Here is a 24,085-nt window from a genome sequence, read left to right on the forward strand (position 1 = left end):
CCGAGGTTTCTCTTTCCTGTCTCTCTCGAGTCTCGCCCGTCTGGGCAGGAGGAAAGTACCTTCCTGCCGTTCTACCCTCTGCTGGGAAGGAAGGTACCTGCTTTCTTCAGGTTCTTGCCCGTGCCAGTTCTTTGGGCTCGCCCGAGGCCCGGGGCAGCTCAGACTGCCTTCCGCGGGGTGGCAGGGGCACGCAAGAAGAAAGAGCGCGGGACAGGGCAGGCAGAAAAAGACCCCCGGCCAGAACACTTTTTTGAACGGTCGGCCCCAAGGCGGCAGGGCCAGACAGAAGGAAAGGGCGATCCCTAGCCAGCGGCCCAGCGCGCCTGCCCCGCGAGGGGGTGTTCAAACGGCTGGCCCCAGGCCACAGGCCCCCCCAGGGCCCCCGCCTCATGCCACTGTCGGGCCTCGAATGGGGCAGCGATTAGCAGTGATTGCTGCTGATGGCACCGGGGACGAGTCCCTAGCGAACCGCCTAGAGGGCCTGAGAGCCAAACTCCAACGCTCTCGACATGCCCTGCATTTTGCCCATCTGTTCTGGCCCCCCAGTATCCGTAGCCCCCCGCGGATTACCAGCTTTTGGCAAAACTCTCTTGGTCCCTTGTAAGTATCTCGGCTGCCCAAAGTGGGTGCAGAGGTACTTCTGGATCATGACTCTTCCCCTGTTACCGTGTACCTAGGTCAGGTAAGGTAGGTAGCTAGGTGCCCTCTTCTCGCGACCAATGATTCCCGGCACAGACTCACACCCTCACCCCCTTCCGACAAGGCGGTCAAACACCGCTCATTCATTTTCCGTTTTCTTTGCTTTTTGCCTGGTTGGCTGCCGCTCTGCCGCTGTTGGCCTGTCGATATCGCCAAATCGATGCCCCTACTAAGATGTGCGCTGTGAGACAGACAGACAGCTCCCGCCGCTTCCCCGTCGGCGGTCTGCGGGCCTCTTCCGTATCGTCGCTCGGCGTCCAGTCTTCCTCTTCAAACCCCTGCCTCTCATCACACACACAATCATCGCCAATAGCGCCGGTTGTCTCTCCCTCCCGTTCTAGGTCGGCCTCAGTATCACAGTACGGGGGGACGGCCTCGTGTTTGTCACTGCTGCATCGTGGGGATGGGCAAGCGACACAATCGCACCGACAGGGGCTGTTGACAATCACCATTGAAGGATGTGAGACACCGAGACACCAAGAGACGGAAAGCAGTCTGGAGAGACCCGATGCAGAGTCAGAAACTCTGAATTTGATTATCTGAATTGGGGACGGCAGCTGGAATGGAATCGCCGGCTCTGTCTCCGACTCCCTTGCATATCGATCGTAGACTTGGTTATAGTAGGAATACTTACACTACTGCGTAAGGTAAGGTAGTAGACACAGCTGGGCTGGGGACCAGTCGGAGTCTTGGAGACCGCTTGCGCCTACGGAGCCAGGCCCGTCCGTTCGCAACTCCATTCCCGTTGCCCCATGGGAACATTCCCCGCGGCACTCAAGCGGCGATTGCGATTCAGCTTTGTTTGCGCCATGATGTTTCTCACTTTTGATAGTTGACACAATGCCAGAAAAGGTACTATTGAAGCAATACTGATACTCTATACATGATGTAACACCGTACTCTGGTATAGTTGTATATATCATGACTCTTTCTGCCCGTGTTCGAGTCATCTCGGTGTTTCGACCATCCAGTGGCGGTAAAAGCAACACCAAACAACCACCAGCAATCAGCAATAACAAGCGTCATCGCAAGGCAGCGCCAGCGTCATCTTGGCCAACACCACCATCAGCAGCAACACTTCCCGCCCACGCCGAAAGAAACCACCCACACACTGCCACTCCCATTCGTATACACAGATAGATACGCGCAGCTGCAGGCAAGAGTCAATCCAGCCCATCCGACTTACTCGGGTGCAGTGCAAATACGGACAAAAGTCATCACCGAGAGAAAGAGGTCAAAAGCAGGATTTCCAATATTCCGTTCTTGTCATCCACCCTCTCTATCCGAACCTATACAATCCCGCTGTACTGGCTGTACTGTACTCCCTACCGCAGTGCCGACGACGACTACGAAATACCGGTACGAGACTCCATAGTTCGAACAGCAGCACTCTCAGCAGCTCCTCGGCAACGCCACGTCGAGAATAGTCACCAAGCCCAGGCCCGCGGTCCAACTCTGAATCACCAGAAGCAGGTAATTAACCAGCCAGCCTGAGCCTGAAGGGTACCAAGGATTGGGAATACGGTCTTCCTCCCGCGCGACCGCCAGCCCTGTCGCCGACATTTGTCCTTTCTTCTTTCCCTTTTCACCTTACCGTCCTTAGATACACCCCTTGCTCACCCCCCTCCTTGCCGACAACTGCAACCGCTTTCCGCCCAAGCCCAACACCTTCAGCTCTTTCCTTCTGGGGCCTTTACCGGTACCGCACCCCCTGCGCTGTCAGCACTCACATTTACACCCCCCTTCCTTCCGACCTGGACTTTCCATCTCCGTCACCGCCTCCCTTGCCTTGTTTTCCCACCCCCTCGGGACACCGGGAACGCAGTTACCCCCATCTTTTAGGCTTGCCAAAAGGCCTAGGTCCACTCTCCGAAATTCCTCGGAACGTTGCTCTGCCCAACCTTGCACCTCCTGTTGACTCTCACCCCCTTTTCTCACACACCCCCAACACCCGCAACACGCCCCCCCCCCCCGACACCCCCAAAAACCAGAGGAAGGCAGACGCGCCCCTTGGGACTTATAAGTCTCCCGTGTCCACCTCCTCCCACACTCTTCCAGTCCGTGATAATCAACAACAATATCCACAACTCTGAAGTCTTATACGAACAAGACCTTTCAACACTCAACATCTGTCTACACATCGCAGCCATGTACGGCTCATACGGTTCATACAGCTCCATGGGCTCCGTCTCCATGACCGCCCCCATCGATATCTCTCCCAGCAACATGCTCGCCCACGACCGGTCGTGCGCCTTCCCTTCTTGGCCACGCCGCGATACCCTCGCCGACTTTGACGGCGAACCCAGAGCCACCTCTTACCTTTCCGACGAGGACCTCTTCCCCCAGGATTTCGAGGACGACTCCCACAGCGTCTCCAGCCACGGCAGCTTCTCTTCGCCCAACTCCCGCTCTCCCCAGATCTCCGAGGTCGAGCTCCTCGAGATGGAACGCGAACGCATGGCTATGCAGCGCGAGGCCCTCCGCTGCGTCATGGCCGAGAAGGAACGTCGTCGCCAAGCAGCTCTCCAGCAAAAGAAGTCGCAACGACGCGGCAGCTCTAAGAAGAGCCCCAAGAACAAGCTCGCCTCCATGACTCCCATCGCCGAGTGAGAGCTTCCCACGATAAAGCTGCAAGCTCTTTACTACCTGGCATGTGGCAACGCGCAACCATCTATTGTTCGGACGAGCATACTCTAGCTCGCCGACACACCTCGACAAACCCTAATCCATAATATCGGCAGCCTTTACAGCATGGCGCCGGCAAAGACCACCAAATCAGAACGGCTCTGACCCAGAACATCCAATATGCTCCGACGGTCTAGGTCTCTGGTCTTCAAACACAAACACGCCTCTGGCAACTCAACCACCTTGGCCTCGGCCTCGTGTGCAACGCGGCCTGGTTTACATCACAGGCTTGCAATCGATCATCCATCTTTCGGCTTGCTCATCACTGTACGGGGCGACTCGGAACGCCGTGTGGGGGAGCACAATCAAAGCCGATCGTGGGGGGGCAGCCTACAGCAGTGTGTCTCAGCCACACTCACACACGCACGGCGGTATCGGCCACCCACCGAACAAGAGTCACCCGGCAATGGCTGGTGTGGCAGGTGAGAGGACTTACAGGTCGGCTGCCTCGTTACGTTGCAATCGATACCTGGTCCTCGTGGACTCATCATTTGGGCACTGGCATTTCACATGCCTTGCATCACCCTATTTACTATTTTTCTCATTGTCTTTTCATGTTGATACCCCCTTTGCTGTGGCCCACCGAGGTAGCCCAGCTAGTATTTGTCGCATGGAGTTTGTTTTTTCATGTCGATCAACGGATCGACTTTTGGGTTATTGGGGGCAGCATGGCATCACAGCACCATCTTCACAGGACTTTGCATCCGCATCACCGGGGACTTGAGCATAGGAACAACATTTTGCCCACACGAGGCTTCGCATTAGTTAGTTAGTTAGTATTTAGTACGAGATACCCTTCGCCACGCGCGACATCAACATTTGATTCTATTCTTCATCACAAGACATTTGCATCCATCTATTCGCTTCCTAGTGATTTGTAACCTGGTGACTCAGGCATGCATCGCCTTCTTGTCGCTATAGGATGCATTTATTGATGACATGTGCATTCGTGCATCGAGGGCAAACAGCATTTGAAATCAGGAAAATGTCAGAGTCATTCCGTAAATTCCGTTCCGGCATGCAGAACTACAACCATAGAGTCATACTTTTTACGAGCAGCGCACGTAAGCATGTGGCAACCCCCAACCTGCTTAGATTCTGGTTGCTGATGTGTCTACGGAGTACCGCGCGCTGGTTGGACTGTGTGTGTGTGGCTTGTAGGGTTGCTGCTTGCCTTGCCTTCGGTCGCTGACAAAGTCCAACCGCGGGTCTGGAATCAAGATGAGGAATTATTGTGGGAGCTGGGAGAGTGGATGGCGCCGACCAGTCGGCGACCAGTCGGTCGGGGGCTGAAGGGTTACCCTGTTTTTTGCTCTCTCTGCTCTTGTGAGTTTTGTTGTGTGTTGTGGACTTGTGGTTGTTCTAGCCACAAAAAATCATGTCGTCATTACTATCGTATTGTCTCGCTGGCTTTTCGGAACTATGCGAGCAGTTACCGGTATTGTGCGAAAGTGTGTTGGGGTTTTTCGGGCTGGTTGGGGGAGAGACGGAGGCAGAGCCGACGGTGTTGCGGCTTGTGACTGCCTTGCACTGTAAAGTCTGGCTGACATTATGGGTAATAGGAGCCCTCACAGAAACGGTCGGGAACCGTCGGGAGATCCATCCCTGTCAGTACCTTATGCCTTAGGTAATCATTCGAGAGTCTCGTGCTTTCTTTCCAAGCAACAATTCCCGTTGAGAATCCCCGGCGGGTGGACTATTCGCTTGAACTTTTGCGGGTATGGAACTTGTAAGCCCTGGGATATGCGCTGCTGGCAACTTGGCAAGAGGGATCCAGTTGGAAGACACAGACCCCGTCATGCCGTTTGCTCCGTCCGAAAGACACAGCCTCACTTTCCACCCCCAGATTATTGATTCCAGGCCTTCGGCGCATTACGAATTTTCCAAGGACCCGGGCCAGAGGTTCCAGAGAGGGTGACCCAAAAATCATCTCTATTCTTGGGTGTTTTACTATGGGGGGGACACAGGGAAAGGGAGGGCTGTAAATTCTACCGAGATCGATGTCTGGATTGCGTGTCTCCATTGCAATCTTCGGATCTTTGGACCATTTTGGGGGAGCTGTGTTCGAATACGGGGCGAGCGTGTAATGTGGCGTCTACGGAGTACACTCAAGGCTTAGGTAAGGTTTCCTGGGGTCTGTGGCTTAGCAGATGGGCGGCCTCGATTGTGGCGTCGGTACCCCATGAACAGAAAGCCACAAGCCTCGGCACTCGCTGTCTTTAGCAGGCGGCCTTTCATCCACCGACACCGACACCGACCGCGGCAAAAAGGTTCACAAGGACCCTTGCGGGGAGGCGCTTGGCTTTGACCCTGTTTGCGTACGGAGTATCTGTTCGGTGTCGCTTGGAGGAACCGGATGCCGCTAATACGAACAGGCACAGACACGTTTCTTTCTTCGACTCTGGATCATACGGAGTACTCAATAGGAGTTTGACGAAGGATCGGGATGGATCGGAAATCCGGGGGTTTGGATCAGCGGGGGAGTTGAATACGGCAGCTGAAGGGCTGAACTAGCTACCGCTTCTCGGGAGGTTGTTACCTTGGCTTTGAGGAAGCCGAGGAACCAACTTTCCGGTTTCTTTTGATGGTCGGGATATTGCTGTGCCGCGGGATGTTCTTTTTGACAGGTAGAGTTCAGTGACGTTCGGTTCCTTTTCGCTCTTGTTCGGGAAGCCAAGGAACGAACTGTGACGCATTGTAGACGCGGCATACCGAGGCCCCGGGGAAACTTGGAAAGGAAGAGGGAGCGGCAGCAAAGTCTGGGGTTTGAGTTCAAGCTGTAGAGATTGCAATGCCTTGGCTCGATGACGGTATCGTTCCTAACTTCCTGCGGCCCTACGGGTGAGATGCGGAGAGTCGGGTAAGACGCAAGATGGTCCACCTTCTCACCACCGGGGGACGGAATCTTTCGGACTCGGCCCCGGAGTGCGGAGGAGTTTTGGGAATGGGGAAGGGGGAGGGGTGTAGACAAGATGCAAGATAGTTGGATCCTTACAGATGTTCGTAATTGTCATGTTGATGACTTTGGGGAGTATTGAGTGAGTCACTTGCTTTGTCGGCATCACGAGGGGTTGATCTTGAGATTTGCCTGACACCTGAGATTGGCAAGCACCAAGATGGGGGAAACGCAGATTATGGCGTGAGGGGGGGATCTTTGGGGGGGATCTTGAGAGATCTTTACTGCGTTTTCTTAACGGTTTCAGCCACACCTTTTGGGATCTTCACATTGAAAGACAATCTTGCGTACGGTGTCGTCAACGGGACAAAGCCAGAATCATCGACAATTTGAATTGTTCATGATCTGATCTGATCTCGTCGAGACCGACCTCAAGACTGATGTCTTGACACCCCCTCAGTGATAACCTGCGGAGGTGAAGACGCCGACCATCTGGAAGGGAGCGCCGTCATTCCAAGAAAGGTTCCTAAATGGCTTGCGTCCCTCTGCGAAACCGGACATGATTACCCTCCTTGCGCTTGCGGCTCCGCACTCCGCGGATTCTCGTTGAAGAGCTCAGTCCAGTCTGCTAGGCTTTATTACCGGTTATCGTGAAAGCTACTCCCGACATAAGTGATAGGGCTGCTTATAATGCGGGTGAGGTCGGGAGAGAAGGACAGGACAGGACCCTCCCCGCATTGCGTGCGATTACGCTCGCTGCAATGCAGATAAGACCAGCGGACCAGCTCCGTTAGTCGCGGGGTAACTTCTTGTCCCAACTTATTTGAATGGAGACGATACGATTGGCTGGGATAATCGAAGTCCAGATGCTCCGATAGGCAAACCGCGTTGCCATTCTCAGTAATAAACTGGGGCCAATGCATTCCGTTTTGAACTCCAAGACCTACGTTTTTACGGCCGCGAGGGAACCGAACCCTTGGAAAATCCCTTGCCGCGATTGCGGAATTGTGCACACCGCGGTCCCGCAATGGAGAGGCGGCGGCGCGGCTCTCTCGTCTCTCAATTCCGATCATCCTAGAGCAGCAAGGAGAAAAGGACAGTATTGAACGGCGCGGACAACATCCGTAGACGACCCCCTTTGACCGTCGGCTGGGGTTCCAGCGAAGACCCTGCCACGATCCCTCATCCAACGGCTTAGAGCCTGGACGGGTGGGTTTGCTCCTCTCTCTTTTTCTCGGCTCCTCCTCTCCCAGTCCCCGCCCTTTGGGTTCCTGGACCCAAGCGACTCCAGTGGAAAGCGTGGCAGCGTGGCAGAGTACCAGAGAGCATGGCATTGGCAATCAGCAAAAACCTGGGAACGGTGGAGTCCTGATGGAAGGGTCCCTGCACCGGGATGGATTCCCGGCGCCTAGACCTCGTTCTTGCGGTTTGACGGGGGGCTCACCATTTATCCAAACACCACTCCCCCCTCCCTTGTCTTGCCTCGAAGCCGTGGACGGTGGAGTAGCTTGGAGAGTCTTGAGCGGAGCTCTTGGAGTCGAGACGGAAAAAGGTGATTGGCAAATTTCGGGAGCCAAACGGGATGCCCCGGCGAATCCCAACGTGTCAAATCTCTTCTCTCAGTTCCCCACCGACACCGACGACGGGACGATCGCTCCCGGGGTCTGGAGAGGGCTCTAGACCTTTTCCGGTCTTTGCACACTTTCCTGTTTTGTCATGGACTCCTCATGGGCGGTGGAGTCAGCAATCATGGAGACTGGGGACTTTGTGAGGAGCTCTAGCCCAAAGAGCAGGGAGCTCCTTGGTGCAAAATTCTGCCAGATGAATAACCCAAGTCCACATGGGAAAAAGAGGGTCTCACGGGTTATCAGCGGCGGGATTACTCTTAGCTTGAATTTAGGAAGAGGGGGAAAAGAAGAGATATGGAGCACTTTAGGAAGCTCTGGAAGCTTTTTCTGCCAGGTCTGCTTGCTAGTGTAGAGAGAAGAGGGAGTCTCATTAACCAAATGGATGAAGTCTCGTTCGAATTCTCGAAGAATGCGGAAGGAGAATGGGTAGGAGTCAGGACTAGGTAGGTAACTTTTACCCAACGGTCCTTTTGACAGACATCAACAGTGTCTAGCAAAAAGACCCTGTCTACGGTACTCTCCCTGCCTCTCAACTTTTCTCACGATCCCGTCTCAACCCCATATGCAGAAAAAATTCTGATAAGCGGTATCCATTCACCCGCTCCGTTCGGCGCCTCTCTTTTGGTCTCGGTGCTTCTTTTCCCGCCGAATCATTCCCCGTCACCAAGCTTCAACACCCGGCCTTCTCGAAGCTTTAGATGCTTCAAAAAAAGACACCCCGATAGCTAAAGCAAAAAGAAGGCCCTTCTTTGACCAGAAGCTCCGCTTTTCCGAGGCTCTTCTTCGGCATTACAGCGAGTTTGATTGGTGACAAATGAACGATTCAGAGGAAAGAGCTCTACCTTCCCCCTCTCGGAGTCTCTCTCCGCAAAGGTCCTACACACCCCCGGTCCGGCAAGAAAAATTCCTTTGTAGGGAAAATTCTTCCATGTGGCTTCTAAAGTGCTGTCAGAGTTTCTCCGCCTTGGAGAAATTCATCCAAGTGGTCGAAGATGCCGGTATTGCTCCACTTTTGATCCCCCCAAAGCCCAGCCGTCTGGTTTGGCACTCAAGCACTTTGCGCGTCGAGACCGCGGTACCGCGTAATCTTCGTCTCGGTGTCGTTTCGGTAAACTCGAGTCGTGGAGACACCTACTTTCTCGTAGGTCAAAGTCAATGTGGTAGTCGGAGAATCTCCGACGCACACACCTCTCAGTCCCTCAGTCTTTTCATATCGCGGTCTTTTCTCCGGCCTCTCTTCGACTTCGGGTGGCTCATGAATCGCGTGTGGCGCAACCCAACCACAACCTTTTTTTGTCAGTACAGCGTATTCTTTTCCAGAAGAACCTTGGAAGAGGCGGGCAAAGTCGTCCGAAAGGGCATCCTCAAGCGCAAACGCTGGCAATCGTCACCCAAAAAGCTTGTGAATTTCAGGGACGCAACGCGAACACCTGAATCAGTTATTCCCTGAACTGCAGCTTCGACGTCAACTATGACTTCAGTCTTTTGACATGATGAACAATTTTGATCGTCCATTTTCCCGTTCCATCATCCGGGACCCTTTCACACAACGATGAAATTTCTGTTCAAATTTTTCAACACGCCCCCTCCTTCTCTCCTTCTCTTTGTCAAGATATCAAACGACCCTCAATTTTGTCTCTTTTCCCGGCCGGCAAACGTGGGTTCTTTCCACAAAGTTGCCAATCTCTGGCAATATACGGGAAGTAGTACACTAGAATCAAGATTCGAGCATGTGGGGGTGTATCCGCAGGAAAACTTCCACAAGGCGTGCCACGCGAATTGGCCACCCGCACAGAACTTTTCTCTCTAAACCACGCTTCCATCGTCGTTCCGCCGTCATCCTGAAGCACTGGCCCCAAGGGAACTGACGTTCTTTTTCGGGAGACTGACTAGTGTACACCATTCACAAGAGCGCGCAAAAAAACTTGGCTTGAACTTCAAAGGATGGCAAAACCTGGGGAAAACCGGGACGGCGGATTGGTTGTTGGCTGTTGGTTGCCCGGGTCTGAAACCCGAGGCGTTCAAGCCACACACAGTTTGTGTAGTTCCGTTACACCGACACACACCGGGCAGGATTCCCCAATCGGAATCAAACGTCGCTATTCCTGTTGGTTTGGTTGGTTGGCTGAACGTAAACCCGGCGACCAACTCTGACGCCGTCTGCAACTTGCTGTGTGACATCAAACCCCGCCTCTGGATACAGCTCAAAGACGAACTGGGTTCGGCTGTGTTGTTTTCCTTTCTTTGCCTACCTCACAGGCTTACAGATACCTATTTCTCGGGGTGACCTATAACTCAGCTCAGCAATGAGTGGGAACAAAGAACAATCAGAGACGAAAGATGCAAGACAAGCCGACAGAGCAAACATTCTGTGTTTCCTCGATCCAAACCACGTTGCACATCCATCGTTTGGGCTCCTTCGTTTCGCTCTCGGAGACCCGTCTGCCGTCCGATCAGAGGTTTCGGGAGGGGTTCCGTTTGGCGTTTTGGAGGAACCCAGTCACCAGTGATCTGCTACAAGCACAAGCACAAGCGAGAGGAAGAAAGAACTGGACCGCGGTGTCTGTCTACGAGTCTACAGACTCAAGTCTGGAACCCGTATCCGTAAAAATCCACAGAGCATTGGACGGAACGGTTCATCCGCATTCTTCAGTTGCCAAGACCTCAAGGCGAGAAACTCAAAATGAGAGTATCCGTATCCGCCGTTTTCTTTCTCCGCCTACGCAAGCACCAGCAGGAAGCACATGCACGATTGACGGACGACCCCCCAGTAAACCGTGTCTTCGAAGTTCCCGGACAAAACGTGGCCGTTGGAGGGGTCGCAGAGTCGTCGGGTCGTAGTAAATTGCCCGAAACGGCAGGTTCAGTCCAGTCTAAACGGATCGACAGCTACCAAAACGTCAAGATCACTCTATCCGCCGTTACCGCACCTCTTATCGCAGCTCTCGCAGCTCTCGGGCCTTTCCGAGATAAGATACGAGATATTCCACCCGACGTCCACGCCCGACCAAGACATTTACGGTGAGTGGTGCGCGTGGGGTTTTAGGTACCACCGGTGTCCGGGGCCGATACGGACCGGGCTTATCTCACCGCGCAGCTTCGTATCTGTAAGTGTACGGTGACACTCCCATCACGAATCAATATTCTCGTATGCTGTCATCCTGCTGGCATTGCTATTTTCAAACCTTTTGTCGATGGATTGGAATGGAGGGCGGTGGCACCACCACGCCTACACTTCAAACAAACGGGACAAACAGCCAGCGACGCCTCTTCCTTCTTTTCCCCTCCGCTTATCAGGAGGGGGGAGATAGAGAGGGGGGTGAGCTGGGCTGAGCTGAGCTTGAGCTGAAGATCCTCTGCACGGATTTTGCGCTCGAGGATCCCGTGCCTTTCCGTCCGCAAGCGCAAAAACGCCATCACGTTTACCTATTTTTGATATCTGGGGGTGTTTGGGGGTGTAGTGAACTCCATAAAGAGGCACAGAGGATTGAACAGCAAACGTCTGTTCTTTTTGCGATGCGAATCCCCCGTAAGCCCCGGCGCCCCAAGCAAAGGTCCGCCCGGGCGAGGGGGTTCCGTTGGACCACTGACTACGATACGGATACAAACCAAGCCTGCGCGTGGGCGCGCCATTCGTTCGCGACGTCTTTGAGCGAGCGCTGGCTGTGCTGGTGGGGGTTTCGTTGTCAGTGACTGTTTCCTTCACCGACGAGACGGCGGTGGGGAGAGTGAGCGTGGGGGGTTTGGTGTTTTTGGTGGTTATGTGTTGTTGTTGGGTGATGTGATGCGTTTGTTGACCACCCCTCTTCTCATACCTTACCGCCAACCTGCCTTACGTAGGTATGTATTCTGCCACCGAAGCCCGGAGGCGGTAAAGCCCCCTCGTATCGAACAACCCAATATTGGCAATTCTTGCAACCAAAATCTTGATCGGAAGAGTCGTTCGTCAGAGCTTGCTTTTGTGGCTGCATACACCTGTTTTCCTGCTATTCATCATTTCTTCTCCCAACGGCGGCTGCGGCTTGCGGGCCCCCCGCCCTTCCCAAAGCCCAGGCCCTTTTTCTCAACCTACAAGTTACATCATCGTCACCGCCATATGCCAAACACCCATCAGGGTCGAAACATTGCATGCCTTGGGACTTTTTCCTGGGTCTTGAGGGGTGTGGCGTGTGCTGCAGGGCAACGCAAAGGGGGAGATTGATCGGGCAGGAATAGCAACCAAATTTGAATGTGGGAGACAAGAAAGAAAAGAAGACCTGCAGTATCTGCAAGAAATATGACAACTGACAGAGTGAACAGGGGCTGGAACGGTCTTGGAGACTTAGAGAGACCTAGAACCCACCCGGGGCAACTCGGGGAATCTCTGCGCGACCGCAGTGTCTCGTCGATCCCAACGCTTGCGAGATTACAGAATTACAGAAGTACAGAAAAGCAGAGGTGCAGAAGACACACCCATAGCCAAAGGACGAAACCCCACGGGCCTGGGTCTGGGTGCCGGCCATCACCGCCGAGCAGCGGGCAGCATCTCGCAGGTGTCCAGCCTGCCTCTGCCTTGCCTGCCACGCAGCCACGCAGTTGCGTGCTTCAGGTGGCAGCGGTCACTGGGCACTGAGCGGTGTCTGTAGCGGTAATACCGTAATCTAGACGTTTTGGCCCGCTGTCGGGAGATGGGCGATCCTGAGATATCGTGCATTCCAGGCCTTGGGTTGTCTACCTTACCCCTCCGGAGCCGGGCTCCGGAGTGACGAGCACGCCAGCATGTCCCCCTCTATCTGACCCCTCCTCCCCCTTCGTACACCATAGCCGCCTTACACGACAATCATTTGGTCAGCTCATAATTAAGGTATAATGAGGTGAAGATACCAATCACTTTGGAGCCCAATCTAAGCAACATGGGCATCGTACAGAGCACACCCCTCGGTGTCATATCGAGATACCACCCTATTCTCGACGGTCTTTGCTCCGAGCATCGCATCCACCCGTCAAGACAATCACAGAGCATCGTAATGAGAGAATCATTCAAAATGGCTTCGCCGCGATTCGCGACACTCATCCCACCATCGCCTATTACAACTAATAAACCCCCACACGGTAAAAGTGTAGATGACAATACAAGTTGATAATCACCATCTCTGGAACGCGGCGCGAATTCAGTCGGGCGCCTCCCCATCACATCACACACTTCATCACAGTTAACGGATGCCAATAGCACTCGCAAAGTTCAAATACTGGTGTGCAACACAGGAAAAGTGTCTGGGTGACCGCGTCCCATGGCCGGCGCTCGGGACCTGACTGGTCGGACGCGTGCGAGGGGCCGCGCTCCAATCACGGTCCGGCGCATCGCTCGAGTTTCGTGATGCTCGCCCTCTGTTGGGCGAGTTTTGTACAATGTGATGGCCAATCCAGTCTACCATCACCGTTTGAATATCAAACCGTGTAGGTCTACTCGTCTCATCCGTTTGTTGCGTGCGCGTCGCAATCACATCTCTATCCCCTTCATCAGTCTGTGACTCACTCACCCATGGAAATTATCGGTGATGTGGTGGATGCGAAAAGAAGAAGGTTTTCGTCGGTCGCAGACTTACTCTGCATCTTGCACACCGCGATTTCCCTTCCTCATGCACCTCATGCAAGCCAGACGCAGATTTCTTGATTATCGCTGCATGCGCCGGCACCCTTTCAGTGCTTGCTTCACCTCTCTTTCTACCACCCCCGGTCTGCTGCCCGCTCCCCATGTCCCGCTGCATCAAATCCGATAGCGGGCCGCCATGAGCGCCGTAATGCACACGCCACAACCCATAGCTGCCACCCATCCCGCTCTTCCGCGTTAGGGTTGCAGGAAGGACTCCCCCAAAGATACAGGTACCTCGCCTTACGTGCGCTACCGGCTACGCAGGCATGGGGAATCCGAAATAAGGTATGCGGTGTGTCTCTGCCGTGTCAGTATGGTGTGTGTAACCAAATCATACCGCCGTGACAGACGTCCAGTGCCAACCCCAAGCTGAAGGTTGGAGCGGGGGGGTGCTTGGGTGCCTCCCCGATTCGCCCGCGATCGTGCAGCTTGCATCCCGAAGGAAAAAAGAAAAGGCCAAAAAAGAGAATCAGGCAAAAAGCAAGAGCAAACGCCCAGAAGCATCGCAAGCTGAAACCGCATCCCTTAGAAAGAAACTAAGCACCCCTGTCGAGTTCAGGTTTGGGTTCTGCCACCCCTCTATCCATCCATCGATACTTACCTCTTCAACTCAGCTGCATATGGCACCCGTGTTCACCGCTTTCGATATAATCACAAAATCTTTTTGAGAATAAATGACAATAGTACGGATACAAATGCTGAAAAAATGACCGATGCGTCTACTTCTACAAAATTGTCTGAGAATCCTTGGCATCGGAGAATGAACTGTCTCTCGGGCTCTCCACCAGCTGTCTCATGACACACATCCGCCAAGGGGCAGAACAATCACCCATGGCAAACCTGACTTACCTTAGACAGCAAAAAAGCAAGTCGAAAACAAGACATCTCCATTCCAAACTATTCCAGAGTCTAGACAATTTGGGCCCTTGGGGTCCTGTTTGCGACAACAAACCCCTGTCACGGCCGCCAACTGGCAGATGCACCACTGCGTTGTCTTCGATCGAGTACGCCCGGATCGTCAGGGGAACGAAACACCATCGTCAGGCAGGCCAAGTCTTTTCTTCTCTTTTTTCCTATCCGCTCTTTGTGCTACGATGAGTGACGTGTTGTCTATGGGTGAATATGGGGCGCCGTTGAGGGCGTTACGCATCGACCACACCCAAAGTCGTTTGCTTTTGGGACGAACGTTGGCATGATGCGGGAGGGCCACCGCCTTTTCTTCTGTCCACCGCTTGGAAAGAAAGCCTTGCCTTGACGAGGATTGGTCTTTGGCGTCTAATGTTTCTCGCAACTAACGGTAGTCTTCGTGTTGTTTAAGATCCTATCATGAGGCTGTACCTGAGCGGGCCGTAAGTTTGATACGGATGGCGCTCAGAGGCATGCATGGCGGTCAGGCACAATATCCGCAAACGCCATTTCCCCCTGAGCTGAAAGTGAAGCCGGAATCCAATATACGCCTGTGAACAGCCCTTGTGAGGCATACATGCCAACCATCGAGATCTTTCCACCCGTCACCCTCCGTATCCGTCAAAAGCAATAACGCACATACTGAGAGACCTAACGGTGCTGCTCCATCCGCATACGGATCCCTGGCCTCTTTCTCGCGTGGAAACTCCTCTCCGGCATCCGCGGCGGTTGTCAAACCTACATGAACCGCACGCAGCTCACCGCTGATCACTGATCAGTGCCCTGCCTGTGGACCGCTTCATCGGGCCGCGTCAATGTTCCCACTTATCAACCCCCGGAAGAAGACGTTGCGTTCTGCATCTGGTCCCGGCGTAGGGGATCCACTTGACCGGCCCCGTGTTGGTCCGTGTGTTCGGGGCCGTGTGGCCCGCGACTTGCCTATTTGGGATGTGAGAAGTCGGGGGACTGGGCCACTCAGGATGATCTGCAAACGGTCTGTTGGTATAAGACTGAGTTAGTTCACCACAAGTCATGGTATACGATGGGCGGGTTTTGTATGTCTTTGCTATTCCATGGTCGGCTCCAAGAACGAGAATAGGCAGCCTTTGCTCACTTTTTCGTATCATGTAGGAGACGAGATCGGTCAAAAGTTCTCTATTCTGTCCATTTTGAGCCCATTTTGAAAGGTTGCGAAACAACGACACCAAGAAGATGCCAATCTCTATAATAGCCGCGGAGGCTCATCAATGAGAGACAAGAAGATGAAATACAAGGAACCATGCCGAGCGTCTTGAGACTAACCAATATTTTCCACGGTCATTATTTTCGGGAATCATACCATCCTCCCACTCTCAACCCGGAGTACACCCCACTGTATGCTTCAATTCTGTCTTACAGAGGCAGAGTCTCCTGAGCCGCGGAGACGGAACCGTTGTTAACGGCAGCACGGTGGCCGCGGGCAATGTATCCGTAGGCGGGGTAGTAGGTGTCGAGCCAGGAGAAGAGCTCGAGGGCGCCGGGGGTGTTGCGCCAGTCGCGCATGAGGTCGAGGGAGATGGAGAAGAGGGAGACGACCTGGACGCCGGCGGCGGCCATGCGGTCGTTGGAGACGTCGCGGATGAGCTCGGTGGTGGTGCCCGAGGCCTCGACGTTGGCCCAGACGGAGTAGCCCTCGGCGCGGAGCGACAAGGCGAGGAAGGTGGTGCAGACGTCCGTGGTGATGCCCGCGAGGATGATTTGCGACTTGTTGGCGGCGCGGACGGCGTCGCGGAAGTCGGCGTTGTCCCAGGCGTCGACCTCGCCGTTGCGCTTGATCAGGGGCGCGGTGGGGTGCATGTCGAGGATCTCCTGGGGGAGGGGGCCGTTGGGGCCTGTTATTTTTGTTTGTCAGAATCTTGAAAGCAACATATGGAATGGGGTTCAAGGACTCGTACCGGTCTCGGCGGAGGTGGTCAGAACGACGGGGAGGTCAAAGACCTTGGCCAGGGAGGAGTGAGCGAGCATCGAGTTGCGGTAGAGGGTGGGGTCGAAGTCGCGGGCGAGGTTGAAAAGACCCTCCTGCATGTCGACGACGAGCAACATCGAGTCGTTCTTGTTGAGCCTCTCCCAGGGGACGGCTTTTACTCGTGTTAGTAAAGCTGTGCTGTATCTGGGGAGACTTGAGATCAAGTCAGTGGGTGGGAAGCTTACCATCAGCGTTGGCAACGGCGGAGAAGAGCGCCGAGACGGCGACAGTCATGGAGAACTTCATCTTAGAGAGGATGTCTTGAGGTCTGGTCCTTTGGAGAGATGGTTGGATCTTTGAGATGAAGGAGACTGTTCTTGAATTGTCTGCTGGATGAGGATGGAAGGAAAAGTGGTGATGAGAGGCAAGGCCCTTCTCTCTTCTTATACAGAGCTCTGACGAGACATAGCGGAAGCAGACAAGCTCTCAAGTGAGAGGAACCTCAGTAGCCAAGGTCCCTCATCTCGGAGTAGACTCCGTTCATCCAGCATCGTGGACGACTGCGTGGCTGTCAATGACCAAGCCAAGCACGTTATCGACATGTGGGGTTTCCAATAGATCCGAATCCCATCAGCATAGGGAACCCTTCTGAATCGTTCATATGCAAGATTCAGGGCATCGTCAAAGCCTTGCCTGTCCCTCCTTGATAGGAAATTCCCCCATTAGGAAACATGCTGAAGTCGACGATGGGGAAAAGGCGCATGGGATTTGACAAGCATTCGGTAACCAAGACGTTGCACCTTAGTAAGCTCCCCTGGTTCATCCAATGCCACAGCGAGCCCGTCAAGCTTCTTCGGTAGTTTGCGATGTTTGTCATTGGGTGGTTCACGCTTACCGAGCGGTCCTGGGTTGCTTCGCGGTGGAACTCCGCTCGGTGCGACCCACACCCGCATATTGAGATTGCGGAGAAAGGTGAGTATTGCCGTTCTTCTCTGTAAATCCGGTCTCCATTATGGAATTGGTCTTTCTTCCGAGATCTCGTTGCTGGGAGCCTGAAGGTATTCGATGCGTGGGCTTGACTAAGCTCGACAAATTCGATGTGACCGAGAAGAATCTACCTTACCTAACGCAGAGCAAGCAAGGTTAGCAAAGCAATGAGTAAGATAGACAAGCTGCAGCATCTCGTTTCCCCAGCCCCGCCGACGCAGAGATGCAGAATATGACGTCCTGCCTACTTGGCGATGGCAAGATGGGGCAGACGTTGGCGGCTTAGCTAAGTACCATGTCGGTATTTGATAAGACGGTGACTTTGCTTGGTGAGATGCGTCCCGCTCCGTTGTGGAGACCGTCGGAACCAATGCCGCCATGTCAGAGTGGAGGCGCCGATTCCTAAGCTGAGATTGTGCGTGTGTCAGCACCCATCGTCTCACGTGGGAGCTGTGTTTATCGTGAGGAATCATCACTGGGACTTCTTCATACCTCTACGGTGAAATATTGGTTCCCTCAAGATCTCCTCAATATCAGGATTTGCTGTACTTACCTCGGTTTGGACATACTAGGTACTTTGGTTCTGAGCTACGCGACATGGGTCAGATGTCCTTGAGTATGTTAAACAAGCTCAAGTGAGACATGGAGATCATGACATATGATAAAAAGGCCGGGTTGACTTGGAAACAGGATTACTGTTGCACAACTTGGTTTTTCTCATCGAAACTGAGATGATACCGAGTCAACAGCTTGAAAAGCTGATAATGGTTCATACAATTTACACAGAAGAAGCTGAACACCGCATTTCATAGGTATCTAACTCATCTACGCTTCGGTATGCTCGGCATCAACACCCCTGTACTCGAAGAACTCATTCCACTCAGGGTCATCGATGAGCGCCTGAGCCAAGCCCTTCTCATACATAATGGCAATCTCCGGACCCTCGTCTGACTCAGGCCTCGGATCCCGAGGCGGGTAAACAAGAACGCCGCCCTCAGAAACCCGACCCATTAGGTATCGATAAGTCGCAGGCTTCCCGAAGCCAAAGTCTGCCGAAGGAATGTTGGCGTCACGGTGGTCTACCACAATGGTCGACATGGGCGGGTGCGAATCTATTCTCGAGTTGAGACTCGATTTGTCGCGGATCGTCGCCACCATCTTGAGCGTTTCGTCAAGACTTTCTTGCGTTACGCTGTCCGTCAGTTGGCGTACGTACCGAGCTACCCGCCAGAACGGCCAGTCTGAGATGAGCTCCGATACCGTGGGTTGTTCCACGGATGCGGTCGTAGACATGGCCACGTACATGACGTTTTGCTGAGTGCGAGCGGGCACCTTTGGGCTGTGTAGACGTCGGCGCATGTCAATGGTCTCGCACCAGAAGAGCTTTGAGTCTGGCGGAGTCTTGAATACCGGGGCTCGAAGACGTGTCATGTGCCGCCACATGAAGGCGGAAAAGGCGTCGTAAGTCGAGATCCATGTACCGTCCTCGGGTTTTGCAAGCGCTTTCAACTGAGCAGCTTTACTCTTTGGTAGATGGAAGAGAAGGCATATTCCGATTTTGTGGTCGGGATGTCTATCAGGCGGCGGTGGCCCGTCGACCTTGTCTTCCTCTGGAGGCTCGGGCTTAAGAAAGCGAGAGACATCATTGCAGGCCGGGTCCCACGAAGGGTGGGGAGTGCCATTACTGAACGCGGAACAGTTCTCGGCAAGCTGATGGATGAAGCCGGCCCAGGCCATGACATCTTGGGAGTAATGATGGTGGTGCGTGCTGAAGACGAGCCCGCCGCGTACGAAGTTTGCCTTGAAGCCCGCCGTGACAGGACTCTGCTCCGGAGTAGCCTCGGGCCTCTCGCCATAGGTCATCGGCAACACAGCCCAGAGTCTGAGGTCTCCGAGGGATACAGCGCTAAAGTTGGCTTTCTCGATGTCGTCGAAGGACGGATACTTGTCGGCATCCTCTGGGGCATCAAGCCATTGAACGACGAAGCGGACGGTTGAGTCCTTTCTTTTGGTGAAGGAGTAGTCGCCCCAAGGGTCTTTCTCGATTCTTCCGTTCAACTGGCGGACCTGAGCAACCGTCCTTTCAAGGCCTGCTTTCAGAACTTCGATCACTTTTGTTTTGGCGGCATCGTCTAGGCGGAAGAATACGGCGTAGTGGTTGTATGTTTGACACGTTAAGTAATCTAGGGTAGAAACTCTGAATCTCTCCACTTCCGGGTCGTTCTCCCAACCGTGAGGATGAAGATCGTAGATCTCTTCTTTAAGCATGATTTAGAAATTTTGTGTTGAGGTGATTTGGAGGGGGTTGTAGGTTTTCGGACTCGAATATCGCAAAATGGCGAAAGACATAGAACCTAGTGGACGGGGTCGTCTTGTGCCGCATCAGATTGAACTGCGACCGTATCGGAAAAGACACCTTCACCCTGGAACCTTCCCCAGGCCCCTCAAACATTCTTCGATCTGTTCAACGCTGATTGGAGGATGTCACGAGCAGTATCCCCGATTCCGTGGGTTAAGTTGCGAACCAACGGCTCGCCAAGGACTTTATTATGTTGGTAGGGTGTGAAGAACACCATCGGAGCCATAGCCAACATCTACATACCTGCAAACCCCATTTCCCATATATTTTGCTTCAAGCGTGGGTTTTTTTTCCATGTCATGTGTCCATTCATGAGGTAGTAAAGTGGCTGCTAGTATCTGCTAATCGAAATGCACGAAGCAATTCTTGTACCAATGAGATGGTGATTGTGTGGAAATATAATATTAGGGTATTCCGCACCAAATTCCAATAGAACTTTCAATCTCAGACTCCTCAACATTTGAAAAGAATGAGAATCTCTTGGGTTTATCCGTACTCAACCAACATCACGATCTTTGTGGTTGCCGTGGCTGTGCCCAAGAGAGCTATGACAACCGATAGCTGTGGTAATCGAACGCCATCTCTTCATATACCCGTAGATTAAAGTCAAGTATATGCGATTGGGAAGGTGCAATATTAAGAGACTAAATTAACGCGTGGGTTTGTGAACAAAGTCGGAACTTAAGATGTTGAGCCCGCGACGTGAAATGGCCCCTGGTAGGCGACTGACACCATTATTTGAGCCTCATACTACTCACTCGAGAGTTGTGGTCGTTCGCCTATCATTTATCCAGAAACCCTATCGAAATCGAGACCAAATTCGTATGTGATTCCTTCCTTGAGCCCGATCGAAGCTTGCAGCAACATATCTCGGCTTGGAACGAATGCGGTATTGTAAAGTTGACCAAGCCTTTGATACCTGATATCCTATCTAGGTCCTTTACTTGTAGGGTTTCAGCCCAGAACTCTTACTTCAAATAAGCCATGAAAGCCTCAATTCCAAAAAAAAAAAATGCTGCTTCCTTGCAAAAATGTGCCATGTTTATCAAATTGTTTAGGTCCATCGTCTATGTGCATGGCTGCGGCTAAAAATGAAAGATCGGGACCACCGTCGACCGCCTCACTGCCTGGTCAACCCATACTTCCTTCCCTTTTCCAGGCGCCTTCTGTTTCTTGACTTCAGCACAGAAAACTTTTCCCTCTTTCTATTTCGATTCACTTGCACTCCTGACTTGAAATTCATCCATGCGCAAGTGAGCCTCAAGACTTCTTCACCCCCCCCCCCCCACCTACGCGTCAATAACTCCGAGATACTTGCTCCTGCAACATTCAAAAAGTCACAAAGATAACAGTAAGTCTTTCTATAACAGATTATGTCTTTCAATTCAAAACTCTAATAGAATTTAGCCTCAATACCTCGGCCTCACACCAAAAAACCTTCACCACACCAAGCACCTGTCATAGTATGTTCTAACCGATCGTTACTTCCAAAGTGAACTTATTAAGCTGACTAAAATGATTCAGAAGAACATCATGGCTGACCAGAACCTTCCCGAGATGTCCGCCTCTGATGTCAACTTCATGTGTCATGTGTTTATGCACATGACCGAAAAGCCCGTCATTGACTGGGACAGCTTCGCTGTTGCCGCTGGCTTCAAGAGCGGAGGTGTCGCTCGAGTACGTTCGAGTTCCCCTTGAAAAAAATACTTACGCAGTCAACTTATGCTAACGCTTTGACTTTCAGACTCGCTGGGGCCAGATCAAGCGCAAGTTCGCCCCGGCTGACCAGGCCACCCCCAAGAAGAAGGCCGCGCAGGCTTCTTCCAGCACCCCGACTTCTGGCTCCAAGGTCAAGAAGCCCACTGGACGAGTTGGCACCAAGGGCGCCAAAAGCAAGAAGATTGTCAAGGACGAGGAGGAAGAGGACGAGGCCAGTGATGACAAGGCGATCATCAAGACCAAGGAAGAAGTCTTCGACATCTAAGAAGGCTTCTTGACTACCGGATTTGCCGAGAATGAGTGGATGTTCAGAAACGGAGATCTTTGGAGAGATGGCTTCTAGGCGTGCCCTAGGCGATATGTCTACGGCGTCAGGATAGTATGGGGATAGCCCAGCTAAGACCTCAATACGATCTCAAGCTTACAGAAACATCGCTACCCTTCTCGTCGTGACTTTCGAGAATTTTGAAGTCCATACGTCACTCAGGTAACATCTCTCAATATGTGGGAGTACGCTTCGTGCCTTGCCTGATACGCAGGATGAGCAAGTCTGCAACACCCAGAAGCCACTGACCGTTACCATTGAGTCTGATCCGGCCTTTTCAAGCCTCGACACATCAATAAGGAAAATCGAGGTTCATTCAAACAGCCTTTGAGTCACTTGTATTGAGGTTTTTCAGTTGTTTGTCTTTCTCCCCATCAGAACTGTCAGTTTTCTGTGCTCATTATTCTCTCCTCATCTCCATTGATCTCCATATTTCCACACTTCTGTGGGGTTTCAGTATCGCCAGCCTGCCTCGGTAGCCTAACCTGACGGACCGTTGACTGATATGCTCCCGCCCGGCTTGGGCAACCCAGCCTCACGAGGCGGGTACTCTGAGTGAGGGCACCTTCTCAACTGATGGACCGGTGTCCATGGAGGGCTTAAAGCCCCTTCGACTGAAGCTGAAGCCGAAAATTTCTTTCCTCCTTCTTTACACACTTTTCTCAGGTCATTCAGAAGACACCCAGTCAACTTGCAAAACCGAGCATTACTCCCCACATTGATATCTATATATCACCAGAAGCTATCGTAAGTTACTTTGCTATTAGATATCTCTTACTCGAGAAACCTTTCCTCAAGATATTTGACTGACTTGAGCTAGCATAATGCCTCCTAAGAAGTCCACTGCTACCGAGGGCGAGTCCGCCGTCTCCGTTCTTACGGACACCGAGACCAAGTTCGTCAAGGCTGTCTTTGACAGCATGAACACGCGCCCTGACATCGACTACGACAACGTTGCGGGCATCATGGGCTTAGCCAACGGCAAGAGTGCCAGAGACCGCCTTCGTATCATTTCGAAGAAGCATGGCTGGTCCGCCACTGATGGCTCCAGCGGTGGCAGCCCTGCCAAGAAGCCTACCGGAGTGAAGAAGACGCCCGTCAAGAAGAAGGGCGTTGCTCAGCGCAAGAAGAAGGTGAGTAGCATACTATGTTTTTGCAACTTTCACCCCGGAATTTCTTTTCCTTCATTCCCCAGAACATTTCATCGATCATGGATGCTGACCAGTATATAGGCCGCGAAGAAGAACGAGTCCTCCGGCTCTGACGTCGACGAGGACATCTCGGGCAAGCTCGAGTCTGACACCGATGGCGAAGCTGCTGCCAAGGCAGAGCTCAACAACCCCAATAGCGACTCCGACTGAGCGACTCCGCGATGACTGAACTCTGCTTTCCATTCAGTGCTCAATAGAAAGGGGATGTGAAGCCGGCGAATTCTATGCATATGGTCTCGGATTGGAAATGATTTGGATCGGGGTTGGGTGATAGACAGCAGGGTATGCTAGTTTGAGCAACTCAATTCCGAATTATCTCATAAGCCGTATCTCGATGGCAACATGTCCTCGTGAAGCCTATTTGCCCTCCACGTTTTGATTTTCTAAAGCTAAGCCTGATTTGTCTAAGTCTAGACATTTTCTTGACTTTGAGGAAATAGCCCATCAAGCAGGACCTGGCCCACATAGCTACCCTTTGGGATTCTCCTTAGATCTGAATTGTTCTTTTCTGTTCTTTCTATAGCTCTCGTCTTGTTATTTGACTAAAGTCTGATAATTCTGTTATCGTCTGGTCTTCTTTTCGTCCAGATTTCTCTTGCCATTTGTTTGAGTTCCTTTGACCAACTGCCTTGTTTCTCATCACCTTTTGAACCACATAGCCCTGCTTCTTGTCCAGACAGGTAGCTCTCGCCTTTTCGTCTGGTCATTATCATTCCGTCTAGTCTTCTTGTCGGCTTAAGTGCCCTCTCTATTATTGATGAGACCTCCAAACACTTGACCGACCTGTCTCATTCATGTTTTGAATCACTTGTGAGTGCCTCTTGTCTTAGGCAGATGACTCTCACCATGTACTCTAATCTTCAGATGTGTATCCAAAGTGCTCCCGATAACACAGTGAAGTTCCTTTAGACAACTGCCTGATCTACCACATTTTGAATTAGTTGATCCTGCCTCTTGTCTGGGTAGCTCTTGCCTTATCACCCGGTCATTGTGCTGTCGTCCAGTATCCTGCCTTTTGTCCAGACTGTTCTCGCCTTTCGTCCAAACTGCCATTGCCTTTCGTCCAGACTGCCCACCTCTCATCCGGACTGCT

The 24,085-nt window shown here is 52.6% G+C and overlaps 8 protein-coding genes across 8 annotated transcripts; 4 read left to right on the forward strand and 4 right to left on the reverse strand.

Annotated features, from left to right (window-relative positions):
* Window positions 1–2,669: 2,669 nt before the first annotated feature.
* On the forward strand, window positions 2,670–3,550 carry BDZ83DRAFT_378570 (uncharacterized protein). Its single transcript, XM_060502701.1, has one exon. The coding sequence runs from the start codon at window positions 2,848–2,850 to the stop codon at window positions 3,307–3,309; it is 462 nt and encodes a 153-aa protein (XP_060370715.1). The 5' UTR covers window positions 2,670–2,847; the 3' UTR covers window positions 3,310–3,550.
* A 1,895-nt stretch (window positions 3,551–5,445) lies between these two features.
* BDZ83DRAFT_601917 (uncharacterized protein) lies at window positions 5,446–6,444 on the reverse strand. Its single transcript, XM_060507133.1, has 2 exons — window positions 5,766–6,444; window positions 5,446–5,702 (listed from the first exon to the last, which is right to left on the reverse strand). The coding sequence occupies exon 1, from the start codon at window positions 6,092–6,094 to the stop codon at window positions 5,804–5,806; it is 291 nt and encodes a 96-aa protein (XP_060370716.1). The 5' UTR covers window positions 6,095–6,444; the 3' UTR covers window positions 5,446–5,702; window positions 5,766–5,803.
* A 1,269-nt stretch (window positions 6,445–7,713) lies between these two features.
* On the forward strand, window positions 7,714–9,668 carry BDZ83DRAFT_726473 (uncharacterized protein). Its single transcript, XM_060512762.1, has 3 exons — window positions 7,714–8,334; window positions 8,852–9,049; window positions 9,209–9,668. Exons 1-3 carry the CDS (start codon window positions 8,203–8,205, stop codon window positions 9,356–9,358), a joined length of 480 nt encoding a protein of 159 aa, XP_060370717.1. The 5' UTR covers window positions 7,714–8,202; the 3' UTR covers window positions 9,359–9,668.
* A 6,170-nt stretch (window positions 9,669–15,838) lies between these two features.
* BDZ83DRAFT_566189 (isochorismatase) lies at window positions 15,839–16,697 on the reverse strand (the record flags this gene model as incomplete). Its single annotated transcript, XM_060503832.1, has 3 exons — window positions 15,839–16,317; window positions 16,381–16,569; window positions 16,637–16,697. The coding sequence occupies 3 exons, from the start codon at window positions 16,695–16,697 to the stop codon at window positions 15,839–15,841; spliced, it is 729 nt and encodes a 242-aa protein (XP_060370718.1).
* Window positions 16,698–16,906: 209 nt separating this feature from the next.
* BDZ83DRAFT_378741 (uncharacterized protein) lies at window positions 16,907–18,023 on the reverse strand. The gene is made up of 3 exons (XM_060502702.1): window positions 17,871–18,023; window positions 17,515–17,785; window positions 16,907–17,465 (listed from the first exon to the last, which is right to left on the reverse strand). Exons 2-3 carry the CDS (start codon window positions 17,756–17,758, stop codon window positions 17,062–17,064), a joined length of 648 nt encoding a protein of 215 aa, XP_060370719.1. The 5' UTR covers window positions 17,759–17,785; window positions 17,871–18,023; the 3' UTR covers window positions 16,907–17,061.
* Window positions 17,817–19,839, reverse strand: BDZ83DRAFT_601929 (transferase family-domain-containing protein). The gene has a single exon (XM_060507134.1). The coding sequence runs from the start codon at window positions 19,644–19,646 to the stop codon at window positions 18,204–18,206; it is 1,443 nt and encodes a 480-aa protein (XP_060370720.1). The 5' UTR covers window positions 19,647–19,839; the 3' UTR covers window positions 17,817–18,203.
* A 1,431-nt stretch (window positions 19,840–21,270) lies between these two features.
* On the forward strand, window positions 21,271–21,667 carry BDZ83DRAFT_558677 (uncharacterized protein; the record flags this gene model as incomplete). Its single annotated transcript, XM_060503542.1, has 2 exons — window positions 21,271–21,414; window positions 21,482–21,667. Coding segments are annotated over 2 exons (330 nt in total), but the record flags the coding sequence as incomplete, so codon positions are not given.
* A 938-nt stretch (window positions 21,668–22,605) lies between these two features.
* On the forward strand, window positions 22,606–23,182 carry BDZ83DRAFT_661093 (uncharacterized protein; the record flags this gene model as incomplete). Its single annotated transcript, XM_060511059.1, has 2 exons — window positions 22,606–22,914; window positions 23,014–23,182. 2 exons carry the CDS (start codon window positions 22,606–22,608, stop codon window positions 23,140–23,142), a joined length of 438 nt encoding a protein of 145 aa, XP_060370722.1. The 3' UTR covers window positions 23,143–23,182.
* Between the last annotated feature and the right edge of the window lie 903 nt (window positions 23,183–24,085).

This window comes from Colletotrichum acutatum (assembly GCF_030867785.1).
Source record: "Colletotrichum acutatum strain CBS 112980 chromosome Unknown BDZ83scaffold_6, whole genome shotgun sequence".
NCBI classification, from domain to species: domain Eukaryota; kingdom Fungi; phylum Ascomycota; class Sordariomycetes; order Glomerellales; family Glomerellaceae; genus Colletotrichum; species Colletotrichum acutatum.